The sequence below is a fragment of the Cetorhinus maximus genome, chromosome 1 (genome assembly GCF_964194155.1).
Source record: "Cetorhinus maximus chromosome 1, sCetMax3.hap1.1, whole genome shotgun sequence".
Taxonomy (NCBI): domain Eukaryota; kingdom Metazoa; phylum Chordata; class Chondrichthyes; order Lamniformes; family Cetorhinidae; genus Cetorhinus; species Cetorhinus maximus.
Genome location: NC_135879.1, coordinates 191,159,469 through 191,178,369, shown reverse-complemented (window position 1 = coordinate 191,178,369; position 18,901 = coordinate 191,159,469). Strand labels below are relative to the sequence as shown.

The 18,901-nt window shown below is 40.9% G+C and overlaps 1 protein-coding gene across 5 annotated transcripts in view; it reads right to left on the bottom strand.

Annotated features, from left to right (window-relative positions):
• Nucleotides 1-18,901, bottom strand: part of kiaa1328 (KIAA1328 ortholog) — a 275,580-nt gene that overhangs the window by 255,539 nt on the left and 1,140 nt on the right. For 3 of the 5 annotated variants that reach the window (XM_078551400.1, XM_078551422.1, XM_078551406.1), the window contains exons 2-4: nt 11,392-11,427; nt 8,152-8,297; nt 2,456-2,553 (exon numbers count right to left, since the gene is read on the bottom strand). In XM_078551400.1, coding sequence (XP_078407526.1) covers nt 2,456-2,553; nt 8,152-8,297; nt 11,392-11,427 — 280 coding nt within the window. Of the gene's footprint in view, nt 1-2,455; nt 2,554-8,151; nt 8,298-8,482; nt 8,533-11,391; nt 11,428-18,901 lie in introns of all 5 variants that reach the window. The other 2 variants (XM_078551413.1, XM_078551417.1) reach the window with 2 other exon arrangements.

The following is an 18,901-nucleotide window of genomic DNA, read 5'->3' as shown; positions in this document are numbered from 1 at the left end:
TAGTAAATACTTACCTGACCATACTCACGATACTCTCATTCCCTCCTCACCGAACTCCCTCAGTCACCAAACTCCAACTTAAGCACTCTACTGCAGCCCAAAGCAGCACTCCAGTGCAGGCAAAGTCAGCACTGTAAGATGGCCTGTTTTTATACTCTCTGAATCTAGCCTCTGAAAACCTGTTTAAGCCAGTTATCAAATTAGCTAGTTGTAGCTGCAAGCAGAGCCTGTATAAACCTGTTTTAAAAGGTGGCCTAAAACTCACCTTCTACCAACCCAAACAGCAACTTTTTGTTAATTACTAAATTAAAGACTAGACTTTAGATAGAAATTAACCCTTAAATTCCCTCAGTCACCAAACTCCAACTTAAGCACTCTACTGCAGCCCAAAGCAGCACTCCAGTCCAGACAAAGTCAGCACTGTAAGATAAGGCACCAATACAGCCTCAGGAAAATAAGGTTGTGTCTTACGAATCTGGTTAGATGTCTTACAGTGAACAGAACTAAATCCAATGTTGAAAGATAGAGTCCAAAAGTTAAAAGATATTGTCTGCCTGGACTTCCAGAAAGCTTTTGATATGGTACCTCACGTGAGGCTTGGTGGAATTACTGGTAATCTGCAGGTATGACTTGAGAATTGGCCAAATGGTCATAGATAAAAGGTTGTTGTCAATGGGTTTGAATCTGCATTGATATCGGTGTCCCACAGGGATTGTTGTTAGGGCTCATGGTATTTACTATTTTCATTAATGACCTTGATGCACAATTGAGAGATTGATCTGCAAATTTCTGGATTACACCAAGGTATGAGCGTGTTAGGACTGTAGAAGTTACACAACTACTGCAAGTAGAGGTCAGTATGTTGGGAGAAATGGGTCTATGATTGATAATGATATTTAATTCAGGAAAGTAGTGTTATGCACTTGAGCTCATATTAAAAAATTTCTACAAGGAACAAAATTCAAACCCATGATGAGAGAGAGGGATGTGGATGTCACAATGCATCACTCACTAAAGAATATTAGCCAATCGCATAGGGTTATAGCTAAAGCAAAAAAGAAGCAATTGATAGGGCAGTTCACAACAAAACAAAGCATATTATTTTGTCCTCATAAAGACCTCGCTGAGGCCCCAGAATACTGTGTTCAGTGTTGGTCTCTTCACACGGCTGGAGATATTGAATCTTTGGAAAGGGTGCAGGAGAGGACCACGGGATTCATTCAGGGTTTGAAAAGAATCTTAGGTTACATGTAGGTTCAAAGGGGAGTCGCTATACTTTAGCATAGACTCGGGTGATTTGGCTAAGGGTTATAACATAACAAAGGGACTGGATTATTTGGACCAGTTACTTCAATTGGATAGGCTAGGAAAGGCCAGGGTTTGGTGTTTTTAAGTTACGCAAGGGCAGAATTAGTTTGGAAGTACGGCAGTTTTTCTTCCAGATTATAGTGGTCCCTTGGAATAAGTTGCCAGCTGGTGCACTGAATGCTAAACTTGTTGTATTGTTTCAAGTGAAAGCTGGAGCAAAGATCACCTTGCACAAGATATATTGTAGTTACGCTGTAATATAAATTGGGATCAATATGATCTACTGGACTAGTTTTGCTTGCCTACATGGGTCAAGAAGGAATTTTGCAGATTTTTTTCCTCTAATTGGCCTGAGTTTTTTTCTCATTTTTCAGTCCCAGGAGACTGCATGGCTCCAAGGTAATAAGAAGTATCTGTATCATATTGCATAGGGAATCACAACTTTATGAGGGGGGCTAAATGGGTCTTTTCCTGTCTGTCATTTTCAAACGTTCATATGTTCATAGAGCTTATCTCACTGTCTACTGTAGTGTTATTCTGCCACCTTCCAAAGGCAAGATAGATCACACAAACACATGATGAAACCAGTCAGCTGCAGAAACCAGTCAGCTACAAAAAAAAGTTGTGTTCTCTGTTCATTCCTTGAACATACAATATATTTATCTAGATATCTGGGAAAATGAACAAAATCTGTGGGTTCAAGCACTCGCCTATCTATGGGAGTAATCGGAGATGCTGAACCCACCAAATATTAAAAGATTCTGGAAAACAAAGGGAGTAGAAAAACACAACAGCAAGAAATGGCTTAGCTTACACTGCCCTAAAGCATAGGTACAACTTGGCCACAAAAGATTTCATCCAAGGAGGGTTCAGCAGATCAACAATCACCTGTCTTTCAATATTTTGCTTTAATAAGTTTCAGGGTGGGGAAGTGATTGGATATAATCATTTTCCAACCTGCCTACACTGGAAATGGGAAGAACAATAATAAAGGCAATATACTGCAGATGCTGAAAATATGAAATAAAAAACAGAAAGTGCTGGAAATACTCAGCAGGTCTAGCAGTATCCATGGAGTGGAACAGAATTCTATTTAGTATTCTACTAAAAGGGCTACTTGTATCTTCACAATAAAAACAAAACTCACCTTGCAAGCTCCTTGATTAGATTAGCAATGCGCCTCTTGTCCTCTGGGCAGAGATCCTTCAAAGATGCGCTCTTCGTCCCTTTCTTTTCCTTCATAATCTGTTTCAAGGTAAAACCCAAGAAACTAGTTACATCTTCCAGCACTAATTCCATTCTCACCTTTCCCCTCACCCTTTCCAAATTCATCTGTTCCATAAGACTATCTCTCTTGCTCCCATAATCAGCTCCCCGCTCTACTTCTAATAATTCAATATTAGCTAAGACTGTCAACAGTTCCCTTTTCTTTGACACCTCTATTCTCCCCCTTCAAGACTGTTTTGTGGGACTAAAGGGCATAAAGTTGGAAGGAGACAACAATTTCAAAGATCTTAAACAGCTGATGTAATGGAGATCTTTAAGATTACACTGTCGTGGCAGAGTACCATCGTGTAAGACGATAGCTTGCGCCGTGGTGGTCAACTCTGTGTTAAGCATTGTCTGGCATGGCTCAGGCATGACAGTTTCTGCCACATTTGCTGCAGTGGAAGACAGTGAGCTGAGAAGCTGCAGGATTCACTGGCCTGTTTTCTCTGCACCCTCTTCCCAGTCAGCTGAGCTTTACATTTCTGTTCAACTCTTCCAAAACCCTTCCAGTCAGCCTCCAGAAATCACAGTGGTCTACAACCATCTTCCCAACGGCCAGCGTCAATGCCCACCATCTTCATACCTCGCTTGCAGGTGTCCTTGTAGCAGAGGTATGGATGTCCAGGAGGTCATGACCCAGTGGCCATATCAAGATACAGAAAGCCTTTGGGTATACATCCATCCAATGGACGTAGTCAAGCCAGCGCAGACTCATTGGCTTAACATTGAGTGTATACTGATGGAATTAGCATGCTCCAAGACCTGAGTTGGTGGCCTTGCCCTGCCAAGAGATGTCTATGTTCAGCTTCTTCTCCTGCCTAGCATATGTTGTCTAGGTCTCACCACTGTAGAGGAGTGCACTGAGGAGATAGGCCTGGTAGACTCTCAGTTTGGTGTTCTCAGTCAGACTGCTATTGTCCCACACACTCTTACTCAGCTTAGACATGCCAGCTGAAGCTTCTGTGATGCGTGGGTTAATTTCTGCATCAAGTAACAGATTGCTGGTGATTGTGGAGACTCGGCATCACACTGTCAATGCTAATAGATGGCAATATGGCAACATCCTCGGCCACAACTTTTGCCTTCCTGATGCTGATAGTCAAACCAAAACCTATACAAGCAAGAGGGTCTGTCCATTTGCTGCTGCAGGCATTCCTCAGTATGGAGTGTTAGAGCGGAATCATCAGCATAGAGCAACTCTCTGATAAGGACTTTGCATGCCTGTGTCTTGGATCTCAGGCAAACAAGGCTGAACAGCTTTCCATCAGTTCTGGTGTGTAAGTAGACACCCTCTGTAGATGACCTGAAGGAATATGACAGCAGCAAAGAGAAGAATATGCCAAGGAGTGCCTGGGAATCCATGAGGTGCTGTGGGCCATCAGCAGTGGCAGAATTGTATTCAACCACAATCTGTAACTTCATGGCCCGGCATATCCCTCACTCTATCATTGTCATCAAGCCAGGAGACCAACCCTGGTTCAGTAATGAGTGCAGGACAATTTGCTAGGAACAGCACCAGGCATACCTAAAAATGAGGTGTCAACCTGCTGAAGCTACAACTCAGGACAATTTGCTTGTCAAACAGCAGAGGCAAATGCAATAGACATAGCTAAGCAATCCCACAACCACTCTACCACATCCAGTCACAAATGCTGGTGGACAATTAAACAACTAAGGGGGCGAGGAAGCTCCACGAATATCCCCATCCTCAATGATCAGTGCAAAAGATAAGGCTGAAGCATTAGCTAAATTCTTCAGCCAGAAGTGTGTCGAGTGGATGATCCATCTTGGCCTCCTCCAAAGGTCCCCAGCATCACAAATACCAGTATTCAGCCAATTCGATTCACTCCACGTGATATCATGAAACAGCTTAAGGCACTGGATACTGCAAAGGCTAAGGGCCCTGACAATATTCCGTCTGTAGTACTGAAGACTTGGGCTGCAGAGCTTGTCGCAGCCTAGCCAACCTGTTCCAGTACAGCTACAACACTGGCGTCTACCCGGCTATATGGGAAATTGCCCAGATATGTGCTGTACACAAAAAGCAGGACAAATCCAACCAGGCCAATTACCGCCCCATCAGTCTGCTCTCGGTCATCAGTAAAGTAATAGGAGGAAACATCAACAGTGTTATCAAGCAGCATTTGCTTAGCAATAACCTGCTCACTGACGCTCAGTTTGGGTTCTGCCAGGGCCACTCAACTCCTGACCTCATTACAGCCTTGCATTAAACATGAAAAGAGCTGAACTCCTGAGGTGAGGTGAGACTGACATCAAGGCTGCATTTGACCGAATGTGGCATCAAGGAGCCCAAGCAAAACTGGAGTCAGTGAATGGAAATCAGGGGGGAAACTCTCCACTGGTTGGAGTCATACCTCGCACCCTTCCTTTCAGCACTGTCCATGTACCTACACCACAGGGACAGCAGCAGTTCAAGAAGGCAGCTCACCACCACCTTCTTAAGGGCAACTGGGGATGGGCAATAAATGCTGGTCCAGCCAGCGATACCCACATCCCGTTAATGAATTTTTAAAAAATTGCAACCATCTTCAGCCAGAAATGTCGAGTGGATGATCCATCTCGGCCTCCTCCAGAGGTCCCCAGCATCACAGATGCAAGTTTTCAGCAAATTTGAATCACTCCACATGATATCTAGGGACGTCTGAAGGCACTCGATACTATAAATGCTACGGGGCCCTAACAATATTCTGGCCACAGTATTGAAGGCTTGTGCTCCAGAACTGGCCATGTCCCTAGCCAAGCTGTGCCAGTACAGCTACAACATTGGTATCTACCTGACAATGTGGAAAATTGCCCAGTTAAGTCCAGTCCGCAAAAAGCAGGACAAATCCAACTCAGCCAATTGCTGGCCCATCAGTCTACGTTCGATCATCAGCAAAGTAATGGAAGGTGTCGTCGACAGTGCTACCAAGTGGTATTTAAACAGCAATACTGTTTACTACAATACAGCTCACCGACGCTCAGTTTGGGTTCCACCAGGGCCACGCAGCTCCTGACCTCATTACAGCTTTAGCCCAAACATGGACAAAAGAGCTGAACTCAAGAGGTGAGGTCAAGGCAACATTTGACCAAGCGTGACATCAAGGCCCTAGCAAAAGCGAAATCAACAGTATTCAGGGGAAAACTCTCCACTGGTTGGAGTCATACCTAGCACAAAGGAAGATGTTTGTGGTTGTTACAGGTCAATCATCTCGGTCCCAGGATATCTCTTGGTAGTTCCTCAGGGTAGTTTCCTAGGCCTAAGCATCTCCAGCTGTTTCATCAATGAACATCCCTCCATCATAAGGTAAAAAGTTGGGATGTTATCTGCTGATTGCACAATGTTCAGTACCATTTGTGACTCCTCAGATACTGAACAGTCCATATCCATATGCAGCAAGAACTCAACAATGTTCAGGCTTGGGTTGATAAGTAGCAAGCAACATTTGCATCACACAAGTGCCAGACAATGACTATTTCCAACAAGAGAGAATCTAACCATCGCCCCTTGATGTTCAACAGCATTACCATCACTGAATCTCCCACTATCAACATCCTGGGGGTTACCATTGACCAGAAACTGAACTAGGCAAGCCATATAACTACTGTGGCTACAAGCGCCGTTCAGAGGCTAGGAATCCTGCAGCAACGACTGACCTCCAATAACCACAACCATCGTCCTTTATGCTAAGTATGACTCCAACCAGTGGAATGTTTTCCCCCCCGCCGATTCCCATTGACTATTTTTGCTAGGGCTCCTTGATGCCACGCTCAGTCAAATGTGGCCTTAATGTCAAGGGCAGTCACTCTCACCTCACCTCTGGAGTTCAGCTCTTTTGTTCATGTTTGAACCAAGACTGTACTGTCAGGAGCAGAGTGGCCCTGGCAGAACCGAAAGTGAGTGTCAGTGAGCAGGTTATTGCTAAGCAAGTGTCACTTGATGGCACTGATGATTACCCCTATCACTTTACTGATGATCAAGAGTAGACTAATGGGGCGGTAATTGGCCAGGTTGGATTTGTCCTGCTTTTTGTGTACGAGACATACCTGGGCAATTTTTCACAAAGTTGGGTAGATGCCACTATTGTAGCTGTACCTAATAGCACTGTGGGTGCACCATATCACAAAGATTGAAGCAGTTCAAGAAGGTGGCTCCCACCACCTTCTCAAGGGCAGTCATGGATGGGCAGCAAATGCTGACCTAGCCAGTGACACCCCCATCCTGTGAATGAATTAAAAAGAATACCCATCATCTCCCCTCCTTTAACCTTCCTTTCCTCAATAAAGTCGTTGAGAATGTTGTCTCCTATGAGTTCCATGCCAGATTGTCCCACAAAACCAACACAACTTCTCCCCCCATTGTAATCCATCCTTGGTCCCTTTTTCTATGTACCACCCTTGGTAAAATCATCTGCCGATACATGGTCAGCTTTGAAATGTGCAAGTGATACAGCTCCATTTCTCCATGATTTACTTTGATCCAACAACCAAATCCATGCTGTAGGATATCAAGCCTCAGATGAGTCAAAACATAAGTATGCGTGGTACAAATGAGTAAAGTTGACACTGCCATTTAATCTTTTGGAAGAAACTTGGTACCCTCTCTCAACCTGGCCATGAATCCTAGAAGACCTGCCTGAAGACTGTTGAGAAAATACATCAACTGATCAACAACTTGACTATGAAACATACCACTCAAAAATAGTACAAAAGATGACTGACAATTTGGTTCAATATTGGTGACTTGGTAACACTTAAGGTCTCATCTAGGTCAATGACAGTGTAAGATACCACAGCTAAATTAACTCACATTCAGTACATTCCCTTACTGAACACAAAGTGTAAACTTCTGAAGTGACCAGAAGGTGTGGCAGCTGGTGTTTTCTAAGTATGCGATGTGTTTCCACATTATCCAAGGGAAAGGATTAGGCTAAGCAGTACCAGAAATTCCTGAAATTACTAAATTAGGAACTGTTCTCACTTTTATATTCTACTCAACATATAAGATCCCATATACCCTGCACTAAATTTTATCTGGCATCTCTTTCCCCAGCCTAATAACCTGCTTATGTCCTAAAATTGCTCCAAGCCTCTGTTATCCACACTCCCTGGTTTTGCATCTGCTAATTTTGACATTACACCTCTTACACCTCCTACATCCAGATCATTTATATACATTTAGATCATCAATGGTGCTAGCAACGTCCTCTGGGGATAGCCTGCTGGTCCAAAATACGGAAAAGGATTATGGAGTTCATCTTAGATGAAAGAACAGCCAATTGTCAATTGCTTTAACATAAAATTACTGCGAGGGTCTTAGAAATAATCTATTGCAAGGTATACCACAATAATGAATGGGTGAATCTCTTGTGGGAAACAAATTCACAACACTGAATATAATAACTTTATTAAAAAACATATTTGACTGCCAAAAATAGAAGCCTTTACAACAAAATTATTTCACATCAAAAACGTCAAGAATTATTTTTTATAGAAGTGCCTCCCTAAATCCTACATGCATATTCACTAATCTTCAGTGGAATTCAAGATGCAATAAAAATTACATAATTTCACCTTGTTTGGCATTGGTAACTTTCCAGACTTGGTCTTCAGGGGGTTCACAAAAGCAGAATCAGAATGGAGTGGGAGTTTTGCTCCAACTTCTTGAATTTTACACTTCACCTTGGATTCAGGTCTAATGTTTCCTTCTATCAGCAACCCTAACAAACGCAATAAACAGGTTGTAGAGATGTGGCACAGAATAGCAGTGACCTATTAAAACATTACTTTTTTTTAAAAATGTTATTCACAGGATCTCAGTGACACTGCATTTATCACCTATATCTAGTTACAAATACATGAAAGAGTACACAAAAGAAACGACGAGCTGGTCCATCCCACCTACCCCAAACAGTCACAACATAACCAGTGTCCCACCAACAATCATGTGGTGATCTGGGAAAAAATGAACAAAACCCCAGTTACCAAATCAGGGGGGAAAATCTTCAAAATTCCTCTCCAATCCCCTAAGACAAAGAAAATTAAGGTCGTAATGACTAAGAGGCACATACAAAACAACTAAATGCCCATGGGATCCAGGTGCAAATGGCAATTTGGATCCAGTGGCAGGAAGCAAAGGGTAATGGTTGGCAGGTGCTTTTGTGACTGCAACAGTGCTTGCACAGGACTTAGTACCAGGTCAAAAACAGAAACAGAAATACCTGGAAAAACTCAGCAGGTCTGGCAGCATCGGCGGAGAAGAGTACAGTTGACGTTTCGAGTCCTCATGACCCTTATACCCTCTGTTATTAGGCATTAATCTTTGCCACATTATATGATTTTTCTTTCAATTTGATACTAATCTTAAACTTCCTTGGTTAACCACGGTTCGTTTATCCACTTCTTATAATCCTTCCTCACTGGGATATATCTTTGTTGTGAGTCATGAACTATTTTCTTAAATGTCAGCAGAAGGATCCAAGGGGAGTTAAAGAGAATTATATCACCTAGAGGGTGGTAGGGTTCTAGAACTCAGTGCCTGAAAGAATGGTAGAGATAGAAACCCTTACCACATTTAAAAACTCTTGGTTATGCACTTGAGGTCCTGTAATCCACAGGGCTACGGATCACGAGCTAGGGAGTGGGATTAGGCTCAAATTTTCTGCTGGCACAGACACATAGATCAAATGGCCTCCTTCAGTATCTGTTGTCTAAGTTTCTATGTAAAAGCAGATAAATTGAGAGGTTTTTTTCCCCCATTTGTTCATGGATATAGGTGCCACTGGCAAGGTCAACATATATTTCCCATCCCTAATTACCCTGGAAAATTGGCTGCCTTCGTGAACCACTGAGGTTAGTATGATACTGATCGGTCATGTTTCAAGATAACAGCAGACCAGGAACAAGGGACAGAATAGGCTAGTCATGCTCCTATTTACTCGGATTATGAATGCAGTAGACACATACAAAAATTAACAAATCTCCAGCAATACTTTATTAGAAATAATTATTTTCCCATCCAATATGTTGTGGATACATTCATTAGGCTCATAGATAGAGCTTTTTATCATAACACATTAAAACATCTGGATAGATACAAGGTTGGGAGCTGGAGTTAATGAGATGTTGGGTGATAATAGTCTGATATGCTGGGGAAAATTCATGATGGATTCAGTAACAGTAAGGAAAATTTAATTACTTTAAAATGTCTGGGGAATCTATATTTGTTTGTAAAAATGTTTTAAGAGTTTGTATCGCTTGTAAAGGGATCAATTGCAATTTTGGAAACTAAGAAATACTGGTTCATGTGGCCTGGCAACTCTTGACCTGAAGCAATATCCACAGGAAGAAAATTAAAATATGGAAGCCGTGTGGCTGACACACACTGGAGAGCTGGAGAGAGGGGTTCCAGTAGATCCATGCTGCCACGACCAACGAGGGCTGAGAGTTGAGAAAATTTCAGAAAGAAATGCACAACGTAGGGAACACTGCACAGGCAGACATTGCACACTCTTTTTGGTGGAAGCCATTGCCTGTGGAGAATCGGCTAAGTCCTTGAAGGAAAGGGGCTAGAATTCTGCTTCGATGGACAAAGACACTGAAACTGGCACCATACAGGCAGGGCAGACTGCCTAATACCTGAGATAGTCTTTGTTGCATCTGCTATTGCATGTGAAATTTATAGTTCGCCTGTTAATTCATGTTTAATTTACATCAATTCTGGTGCACATTACAAGTAAATGTTAGAAAAAGTGAAACCTTGTTGCTAATTTCTTAATTTGGGGGTCATTCAGTAAATTTGGTTATATTGGTTTACAGATCCCAATGGAATCATAACACATGGTAGGCAAAAGGCATGTGATGCAATGGACAAACAAAAATTCTATCATTTAGCTCTATTTACCTCCGCAAAATCTTTCACAATAAGAATTGGGTTTGTTAAAGTCTATGAAAGAGTAGGCTTGACAAGGTTTCTTCTTGCTACAAAACATCTAGATTATAAAATGGGTGAAGAATTTCTAAAGACATCTAGTAACAAGAATTCTCATACCAGTGTGATTAACAAAAATGGCTTAAGATATTCAGCAAAATTTGAAAGGTTGTATGCTTTTTGAGAACCTTGGCAGTTAATTTGCCGCAGTACTTCTAGATATGAATGTTCCATGGCAGTTTCTCTGCTGTAATGAATGCTAGGTAAGGAATTCCACATTCTATTCATTTTTTATGGTACATACAATGACATTTTGAAAATAAGATCACCTCCAAAAAGAGGACAGCTTTAGTCGGTCCCTATCTTAGTGTCTGTAATTCACTGTTTCACTGTAAACTGGGACAATTAAAATGTAGCAAGTACATCCATCCTACAGAAAAATCCTATGCATGATTTCTACAATTGAAATCAAAGGGATCAGCTCAGCAAGCAATAAAAAATATATAAATTATAAACAATATACATAATATAACATTCTGGAAAAAAGGCAATTTTATCCTGGAATGTTTTAAGCCATCCTATTTTTAAATCTACAATCTTTGTAATAGATGCCACTGACAAAAATAAGATGGTAGCAACCTAAAAATACAATGCTGTGGATTTTCGCATATCTGTAATATTAAGGTCATTATTTTATTTTCAATAATAAATAGCCCTAGGGCAAATGAACAAATTTTCTATATTATTTTGTACAAATTCACATATATTACTTTTGTGGGATGTATTATTGATCAAAATTTGAAAGCATCTTCAATACTCAGTTTGCAGAATGTATTTAAACTAGCAGCAAAAAGTGCCCTATAAAGTAATTCCCAAAACCATACCTGGCACAAAGACCATGGATTGTTCTTCATCCGATGCTAAATGTAACACTGTTAAAGAAAGTGTAATGTGCTTGACAAAGTATATAACCTGGACATACCCAAGGATGAAAATATCTTAAGACATACTCCAATTTTTGCAAAAATACCCATACAATTAAACAGGCAGAACTTTATATTCACAGCCATCTCGTTTCCATTATTCTGAATCAGCTGCATTTCTTGTCCCTCTACAATTTTCTCTCCTTCAGAATGACATTCCCAAAAGATCCTTAAAAGCATTAAAAATCAAAAAGCCGGAAGATAATTGTGGCTTCTCTGAATGCTCAGATATTTTACAACCTGAGGGAATTAACAGCACTTCTATTAGGAATTGCAGAAATTCCACCAGATTGCAGCCCAGATCATGATGCACAAGTAGAATCAACTCCACAGTTTCTTAAAAAGGTCTCAAAAACAGTATATTTTTAATTTTTTCACATGGTGACAGCATCACTGGCAAGGCCAGCATTTATTGCCCATCCCTAATTGCCCTCGAGAAGGTAGTGATGAGATGCCTTCTTGAACCGCTGCAGCCCATGTAGTGTAGATACACCCACAATGCTGTTAGGGAGGGTGTTCCAGGAATTTGATCCAGCAACAGTGAAGGTACGGCGATATAGTTACAAGTTAGGATGGTGAGTGGCTTGCAGGGGAACTTGCAGGTCCTAGTGTTCCCATGTGTCTGCTGCCCTTGTCCTGCTAGATGGTAGCAGTTGTGGGTTTAGAAGCTGCTGTCTAAGAAGCCTTGGTGAATTTCTGCAGTGCATCTTGTAGATGGTACACACTGCTGACACTGTGCATCGGTGGTGGAAGAAGTGATTGTTTAAGCTTAAATTAAATTAATGTTTAAATTATATTGCTAAATACTCACATGGATTTTTACCAACCTTTTTTATCTTAAGTTAACATGAAAGTTGGCAAGCATTCATTTAAGGCTGGGAAAGATAGATTTTTGGTCTCCCAGGGAATTAAGGGATATGGGGAGCAGGCGGAAAAATGGAGTTGAAGCCCAAGATCAGTCATGATCATACTGAATGGCAGGGCAGGCTCGATGGGCCATGTGGTCTACTCCTGCTCCTATTTCTTATGTTTTTATATTCAAGCAGGTCCAAGAACTTCTGATGAATCCACTCTTAGACTTCAAACAAGCCATTTAAGAGCCCACAAGGTGCAGATTGACAAAGGGTTTCATCAGCTGGTTGCTCAAATTTAAAGCTACTATACATAGATCATCTGGGAATACCTATGTGTAGCATCTGTTAACGCAAGTAACCTTTCATGGGTCATGGACACCGCTAACAACTCTATGTATGGTCTGCCCTACATTACTCCTTCAAATCTGCTTTAAAAAAGCTATTTTGTTTCATCATGTTCAGTCTAAGCCTATCTGTTGTTTCTCCACTTGTTCAGAATTAATTCTGATGAGCATCAGAACTATAACTGAATCTAGGATGCGTAACTCCTTAGTCTCATATCTTAAATCGCATTTTACTCTGCAAGTATTCTTAATGTCAAATTATTTCCCAATGTATAGTATAGAATCCAGTCTCTAACAAAGGAACCATTATTAGTAAACAAGTGTTTTCTTGCCTTATTTCAAACAGGTGATGAAAGGTAATACAGCATTGTTGGATAATCCTAAACTTTAGAGGGAAGTGCCTTATGTATCTGATTTTTCTCTATGTATTTTATGCATTCAAACAGTGCTGAGGAACAGTTGCAGGAACAGAAAGTGTGTGTATAAGTTCACACACCAACTAGATCAAGCTTAATGCAGACATTCTATTTGCCGAGGGGAAGGGAAGGAGCAGAGGGAAGTAATCTTGCTGACTCCAGGAACTGTACACAGCCTGGTACTTGTACTTTCAGACAACTGTAATTATCCACTCCTAAAGCAGCATTCATTAAATGCTCTGAATTAAGATATTTCCCATACATGGTGACTATGTCTAAAACTGCATTTTTTCTAGAATGCATGCAAAAAATTGCAATTTTCTTCCTACTGAAGGAAATACAGCACTAAGACCTTTTCTGATTACTTTTTAATATCTATAGGGCTGCAAGGAATGTTGTCAATTTTGAAATATATTTCTGTGTTTAAATCATAGGAGATAAAGTGAATAAATCTGCATAAAAATTATAGAATTAAAATACTTTGAGAATATTATGTTTGTGGTAAGCAACGGTTTCATAAAATCATAGAATGGATACACTACAGGAGGCAGCCAATGCAACCTATTGTATCCATGCCAGCTCTCAGCAAGAGCAACTCACCTAATCCCACTACCCCACCTTTTCCCTGTAGTCCTGCAATATTTTTCCCTTCAGAGAATTATCAAATTCTCTTTTGAAGGCCTCAATTGAATCTGCCTCCCCCTCTCAGGCACTGCATGTACCTATTGTTCCAATGCAACTTTTCATATCCCACACCAGCTAGCATTGTGTTCCATTTCACAGGACCACAGAATAGTTACAGCACAGAAGGAAGCCATTTGGCCCATCAAGTTCATGCCAACCCTCAGAGCAATTTAACTCATCCCGCTACCCTACCCATTCTCCATAGCCCTGCAAATTTTCTCTCTTCAGATACATATCCAATTCTCTTTTGAAAGACCCATTGAATCTGGCCCCATTCATTACCCTCTCCGACAGTGCATTCCAGGTCCTACTCACACACTGCACAAAAAGTTTTTCCACAAGTCACCAGAGCTGCTTCTTTTGCCAGTCACCCTAAATCAGTGTCCTCTGGTTCACAGCCCTTTCACCATTAAGAACAGTTTTTTCCTATCTACTGTATCCAGGCCCCTCAGAATTTTGATCACCTCTATCAAAAGTCCGCTTCATCTTCCCCAATATATCCACAAGTTCCTCATCCCTGGAACCATTCTTGTAAATCTTTTCAGCATCCTCTTTAATGCCTTAACACTTCCTAAAGTGTAGTGCCCTAAATTGGACACAATACTCCAGTTAAAGCCGAACCAGTGTTATATAAAGGTTTTGTACTCTATGCCCCTGTTTATAAAGCCCAGGATCTCATATGATTCGTTAACCGCTGTCTCCACCTGTTCTGCTGCCTTCAACAAAAGCAAAATACTGTGGATGCTAGAAGCCTGCAATAAGAACAAAAAAAGCTGGAAAAGCTCATTAACCTGTAATGTTAACTCTGTTTCTCTCTATTGACACTGCCTGACCTGCTGAGCTTTTCCTGCCACCTTCAATGATTTGTGCACACATACTGCCAGGTCCCTCTGCTCCTACACCGCCTTTAGAATTGTAAGGGTTTCACTGTAAGAAAAGCATTAGTTTGGAAAAAGGACAGTAGGACAGGGGAGCTTGAGAAGTAATGCTTCAGCATTGGAAAAGCACAAAATCCCCAATCAAGGAAAGAGCAGGAAACATCCAGGTTGTAGAGATTGATGGCAGTAATTGAAAAAGAGGTTGTTACGGCAGGTGAGTGGTAAAAGAAGTGTTGAAAAGTTGGAAATGAAATGCTCAGGGTTTAAGAAAATTTGTGGCATATATATATATATATATATATAGTAAGCATATAACAGATTGTATTAAGACAGAGATACTTTAGACTCGGACAGTAAGTTGAAGATTCCAAATTACAAAATATTGAGGGATAAATGGGGTGATTCAATTGTGACTTTCAAAAGAGGATTGGATATGCACCCGAACAGAGAAAATTTCAGGGCTATGGAAAACGGGCAGGGAAGTGGGACGAGCTAAACTGCCCTTGCAGAGGGTCAGCATGAACTTGACCAACCCAATAGCCTCCTCCTTTCCTGTGACCATTCTACGGTTCTGTGAAATGAAACAAATGGTAGCATGTATGGGATATGAAAAGTTGCACTGGAACAATAGGTATATACAGTATAATGGTGAGGATTAGGAATGCAGTGCCTGAGAGGTAGAGACAGATTTAATCATAGAGCTGAAATGTAAGGATGTCCTAAGAGATTGCCGTCAGACAGAATTCATATGGACAAAGTTTAGAAATATGAAGAGAAATAGTCCAATTCTCACATCCATTAGAAGACACCACAGCAGACAATATGAAGTTAAGGAAAGGGCAGGAAGAGGCCAATTGGTCAATCCAATCTCTCCCATCCAGACGTGTCTATATGTACCCATCAACCCAACCTCAGTCAGGCAATCTCTGAGCAGAGGAAAAAGCACTGAGCAATTTGAGAAAAAAAAAGGGAAAATTCCTCTCTAACCCCTGAAGACAATAAGGCAAGCTCCAGGATATAACATTAATCACCATTAGCCCCACTTAGCTTCAGTAACTCAAGAGACCTTCCACCTGCAAGAAACCTTTTCTGAAGGCCTGTCGCGAATCTGTACAAGTAAGAAAGGAACAGAAGCAGACTATTCAACCCCTCAAGCCTGTTTCACTATTCAATGAGATCATGACTGAGCAGTAAGCTCTCCATTTACCAGCTTTAGCTCCAAATAAACCTTAGCTAGCAAAAATCTAGTGATCCCAGATTGAAAATTATTCGTTGAGCTTTTGAGAGTTTTCCACATTTTTACCACCCATTGTGTGAAGAAGTTTCCTAACCTCTCTTCTATATGGCATGGCTTTGATTTTAACATTATGTCCTATGGTACTAATCTCCACCAGCAGCAGAAAACATCTCTTTATTTTACCCAAAATCACCCTTTAAAAATCACAAATATCATCAATAGTATCACCTCTCAATCTTCTTTATTATAGGGAATGCAAACTTAGTTTAAGTAAACTTAAAAGCATGGAATGATACAGCACAAGAGGCCAGTCAAGCCATCATGTCTGTGCCAGTTTGATAGAGCCAGCCAACTAGTCCCACTCCCCTACATTCTTCACATTAATTCAGGTGAGAAAGTATTTCCTCAGGTTGCCTCTAGTTCTTTTACCAATCAATCGCCTTAAATTTGGGTTCACCGTTTATTGATCCTTCTGCCACTGGAAACAGTTTCTTAATTTATCAAAACCATTCATCAATTCTACCAAATCTCCTGTTGAGTTTCTCAGCTGAGCTGAACAACCCAAGTTTCTCCAGCCTCGCTACAGAACTGAAGTCGCTCATCCTTGGTAACATTCAAGTAAATCTCTTCTGCACCTCTCTACGGCCCTGTCATCCTTACCAAATGTCTTGCCCAAAATTTAATAACATTCAGTTGGGACCTAACCAATATTTTTTTTAACAATTTAGCATAACTTCCTTGTTTTTATACTTTATTGCTCAATTAATAAAGACAAGGCTCCTATAGATTTTTTCCCCCAAAGACTCATCAACGTATGCTGCCATGTTCAAAGATTTGTGTACATACACCACCTCCTGTATCTGCTGGCTCCGTTTCTGCATATTGTTTAAAATTGTATCGTTTAGTCATACAAGTGACTAAATGAATCTCCTCATTCTTCCTATTAAACTATATCACTTCAGACTTCTCTGGCTTTTTAGACCAATACTTCAAGGGACCAACTAGGGTACAGGCAACCCTAGATTTGGTATTGTGCAATGAGAAGGGGTTAATTAAAAATCTTGTTGTGCAGGGTCCTTTAGGGAACAGTGACCATAACATGGTTGAATTCTTCTTTAGGATAGAAAGTGAAGTCGTCCGATCCGAAACTAGCATCCTAAATCTAAACAAAGGAAACTATGACAATGTGAGGCGTGAGTTAGCTATGATAGATTGGGAACTTCATTAAAAGGCACGACGGGAGAACCAGTGGATGTGGTATATTTATTTATATATTCCTCCTATTTCTAAACTATTCTTTATTCTATTTGTTTCTCCAAATCTTGTGTGCACCTTGTTTCTCCTTTCTAATGTTTCATCTTGGTGCACATCTCTCCTCATCATCTAATTCTTGGGACAGCGGTAACATTCTGGTGAATCTACACTGCACTCCTTCCAAGGTCATTATTTTCTGTGATGCCCAGAACTGTATACAGTACTCTGGTTGCTGTCTAACCAGGGCTCTACATGGCTGTAGCAAAACTTCCTGCCCTTTATATTCGATCATACTAGATATAAAGGCTATCATTTTAAGAGCCATTTTGATTATTTTTGTACCCTACCACGACATTTCAGTGACATTTCTGCGTACACGGCCCCTAAATCTCTTCGGACCTCTGGCATTCCTTTTCACCATTTAAAAAGTGCTTGGATTTATCCTTTCATGGTCTAAAATAGATCACCTCACACTTAATTCTGCTGAAATCCATCTGTCACAGTTCTGTTCACTTAATTTATCAATATCTTGCTATAATTTTATGTTCCCCTGAACACTATTTACTATATAACCAATCCTTTGCAATATTGGGCAACTTGGTTCTTTAAGTTCTTATTTTTGTGAATAGTTGAGGCCTCATCACAGATCCTGGCAGGATACCACTAGTCATTGCCAGCACATATACTCTCAGCACATTCTGCCAATGTATTTCAGATGACTCTCCTTTGGTTTTCCAAATTGTATTCATATCCAGCTCAAATAATCTAGCTATTTGAACAGAATCAGTTTCCTTCTTCATTTTCAGCATCTCAATCGTATCTCCTAAAAGTCTATATTCCTCCAATGAAAAAGCCTCAGTTCCATGAGGTGCCTGAATAACTCACGCGCCAAAAGCCTTGCTACCAACTGGCCGTCCTCTGGATATTCTCAGCACATTGATATCGCTAGTCCTGTGAAGGAGCCAAAACTGATCTCACAATTCTCGATACAGCCATACCAAGGTCTTGTGCAAGGCAAATGTTGTATTCCTAGTTTTGTATATATTTAACTATCCTAGCTATATATACTGACATCTTTCTCTACAGTCTTGCAGCACTGGTCATGAGCCATGACTCTCAAGGTCTCACTCTGGAGGCTTCAAAGGGTAATCCTGTATGGTATACATGTCAGGGCTTACTGTAATGAGGAAAGATTGGACAGGCTAGGCTTGCATCCGCTGGAATTTAGAAGAGTGAGAGGTGACTTGATTGAAACATATACGATCCTGAGGGGTCTTGACAGGGTAGATGTGGAAAGGATGTTTCCGCTTGTGGGAGAATTTCAAACTAGGTGTCACTGTTTAAAAATAAGGGGTCACCCATTTAGGTCAGACATGAGGAGAATTTTTTTTCTCTCAGGATCGTCAGTCTTTGGAACTCTCCTCCTCAAAAGGTGGTGGAAACGGAGTCTGAATATTTTTAAGGCAGAGGTAAATAGATTCTTGATAAGCAAGGGGGTGAAAGGTTATCAGGGGCAGGCAGGAATGTGGAATCGATGTTACAATCAGATTAGCCATGATCTTATTGAATGGCTTAACAGGCTCGAGGGGCCCCAAGTGGCCTGCTCCTGCAATAAATGCACTGAATTATAATGAAGAATATTTGCCAGGCCAGGACCCACTCTTCCACTTACTCAATCAGGCTGCAAGTTTATTTATTTTGTCTAAAATCTTAACTCCTACACACACTTAGTGTCTTAAAAAAA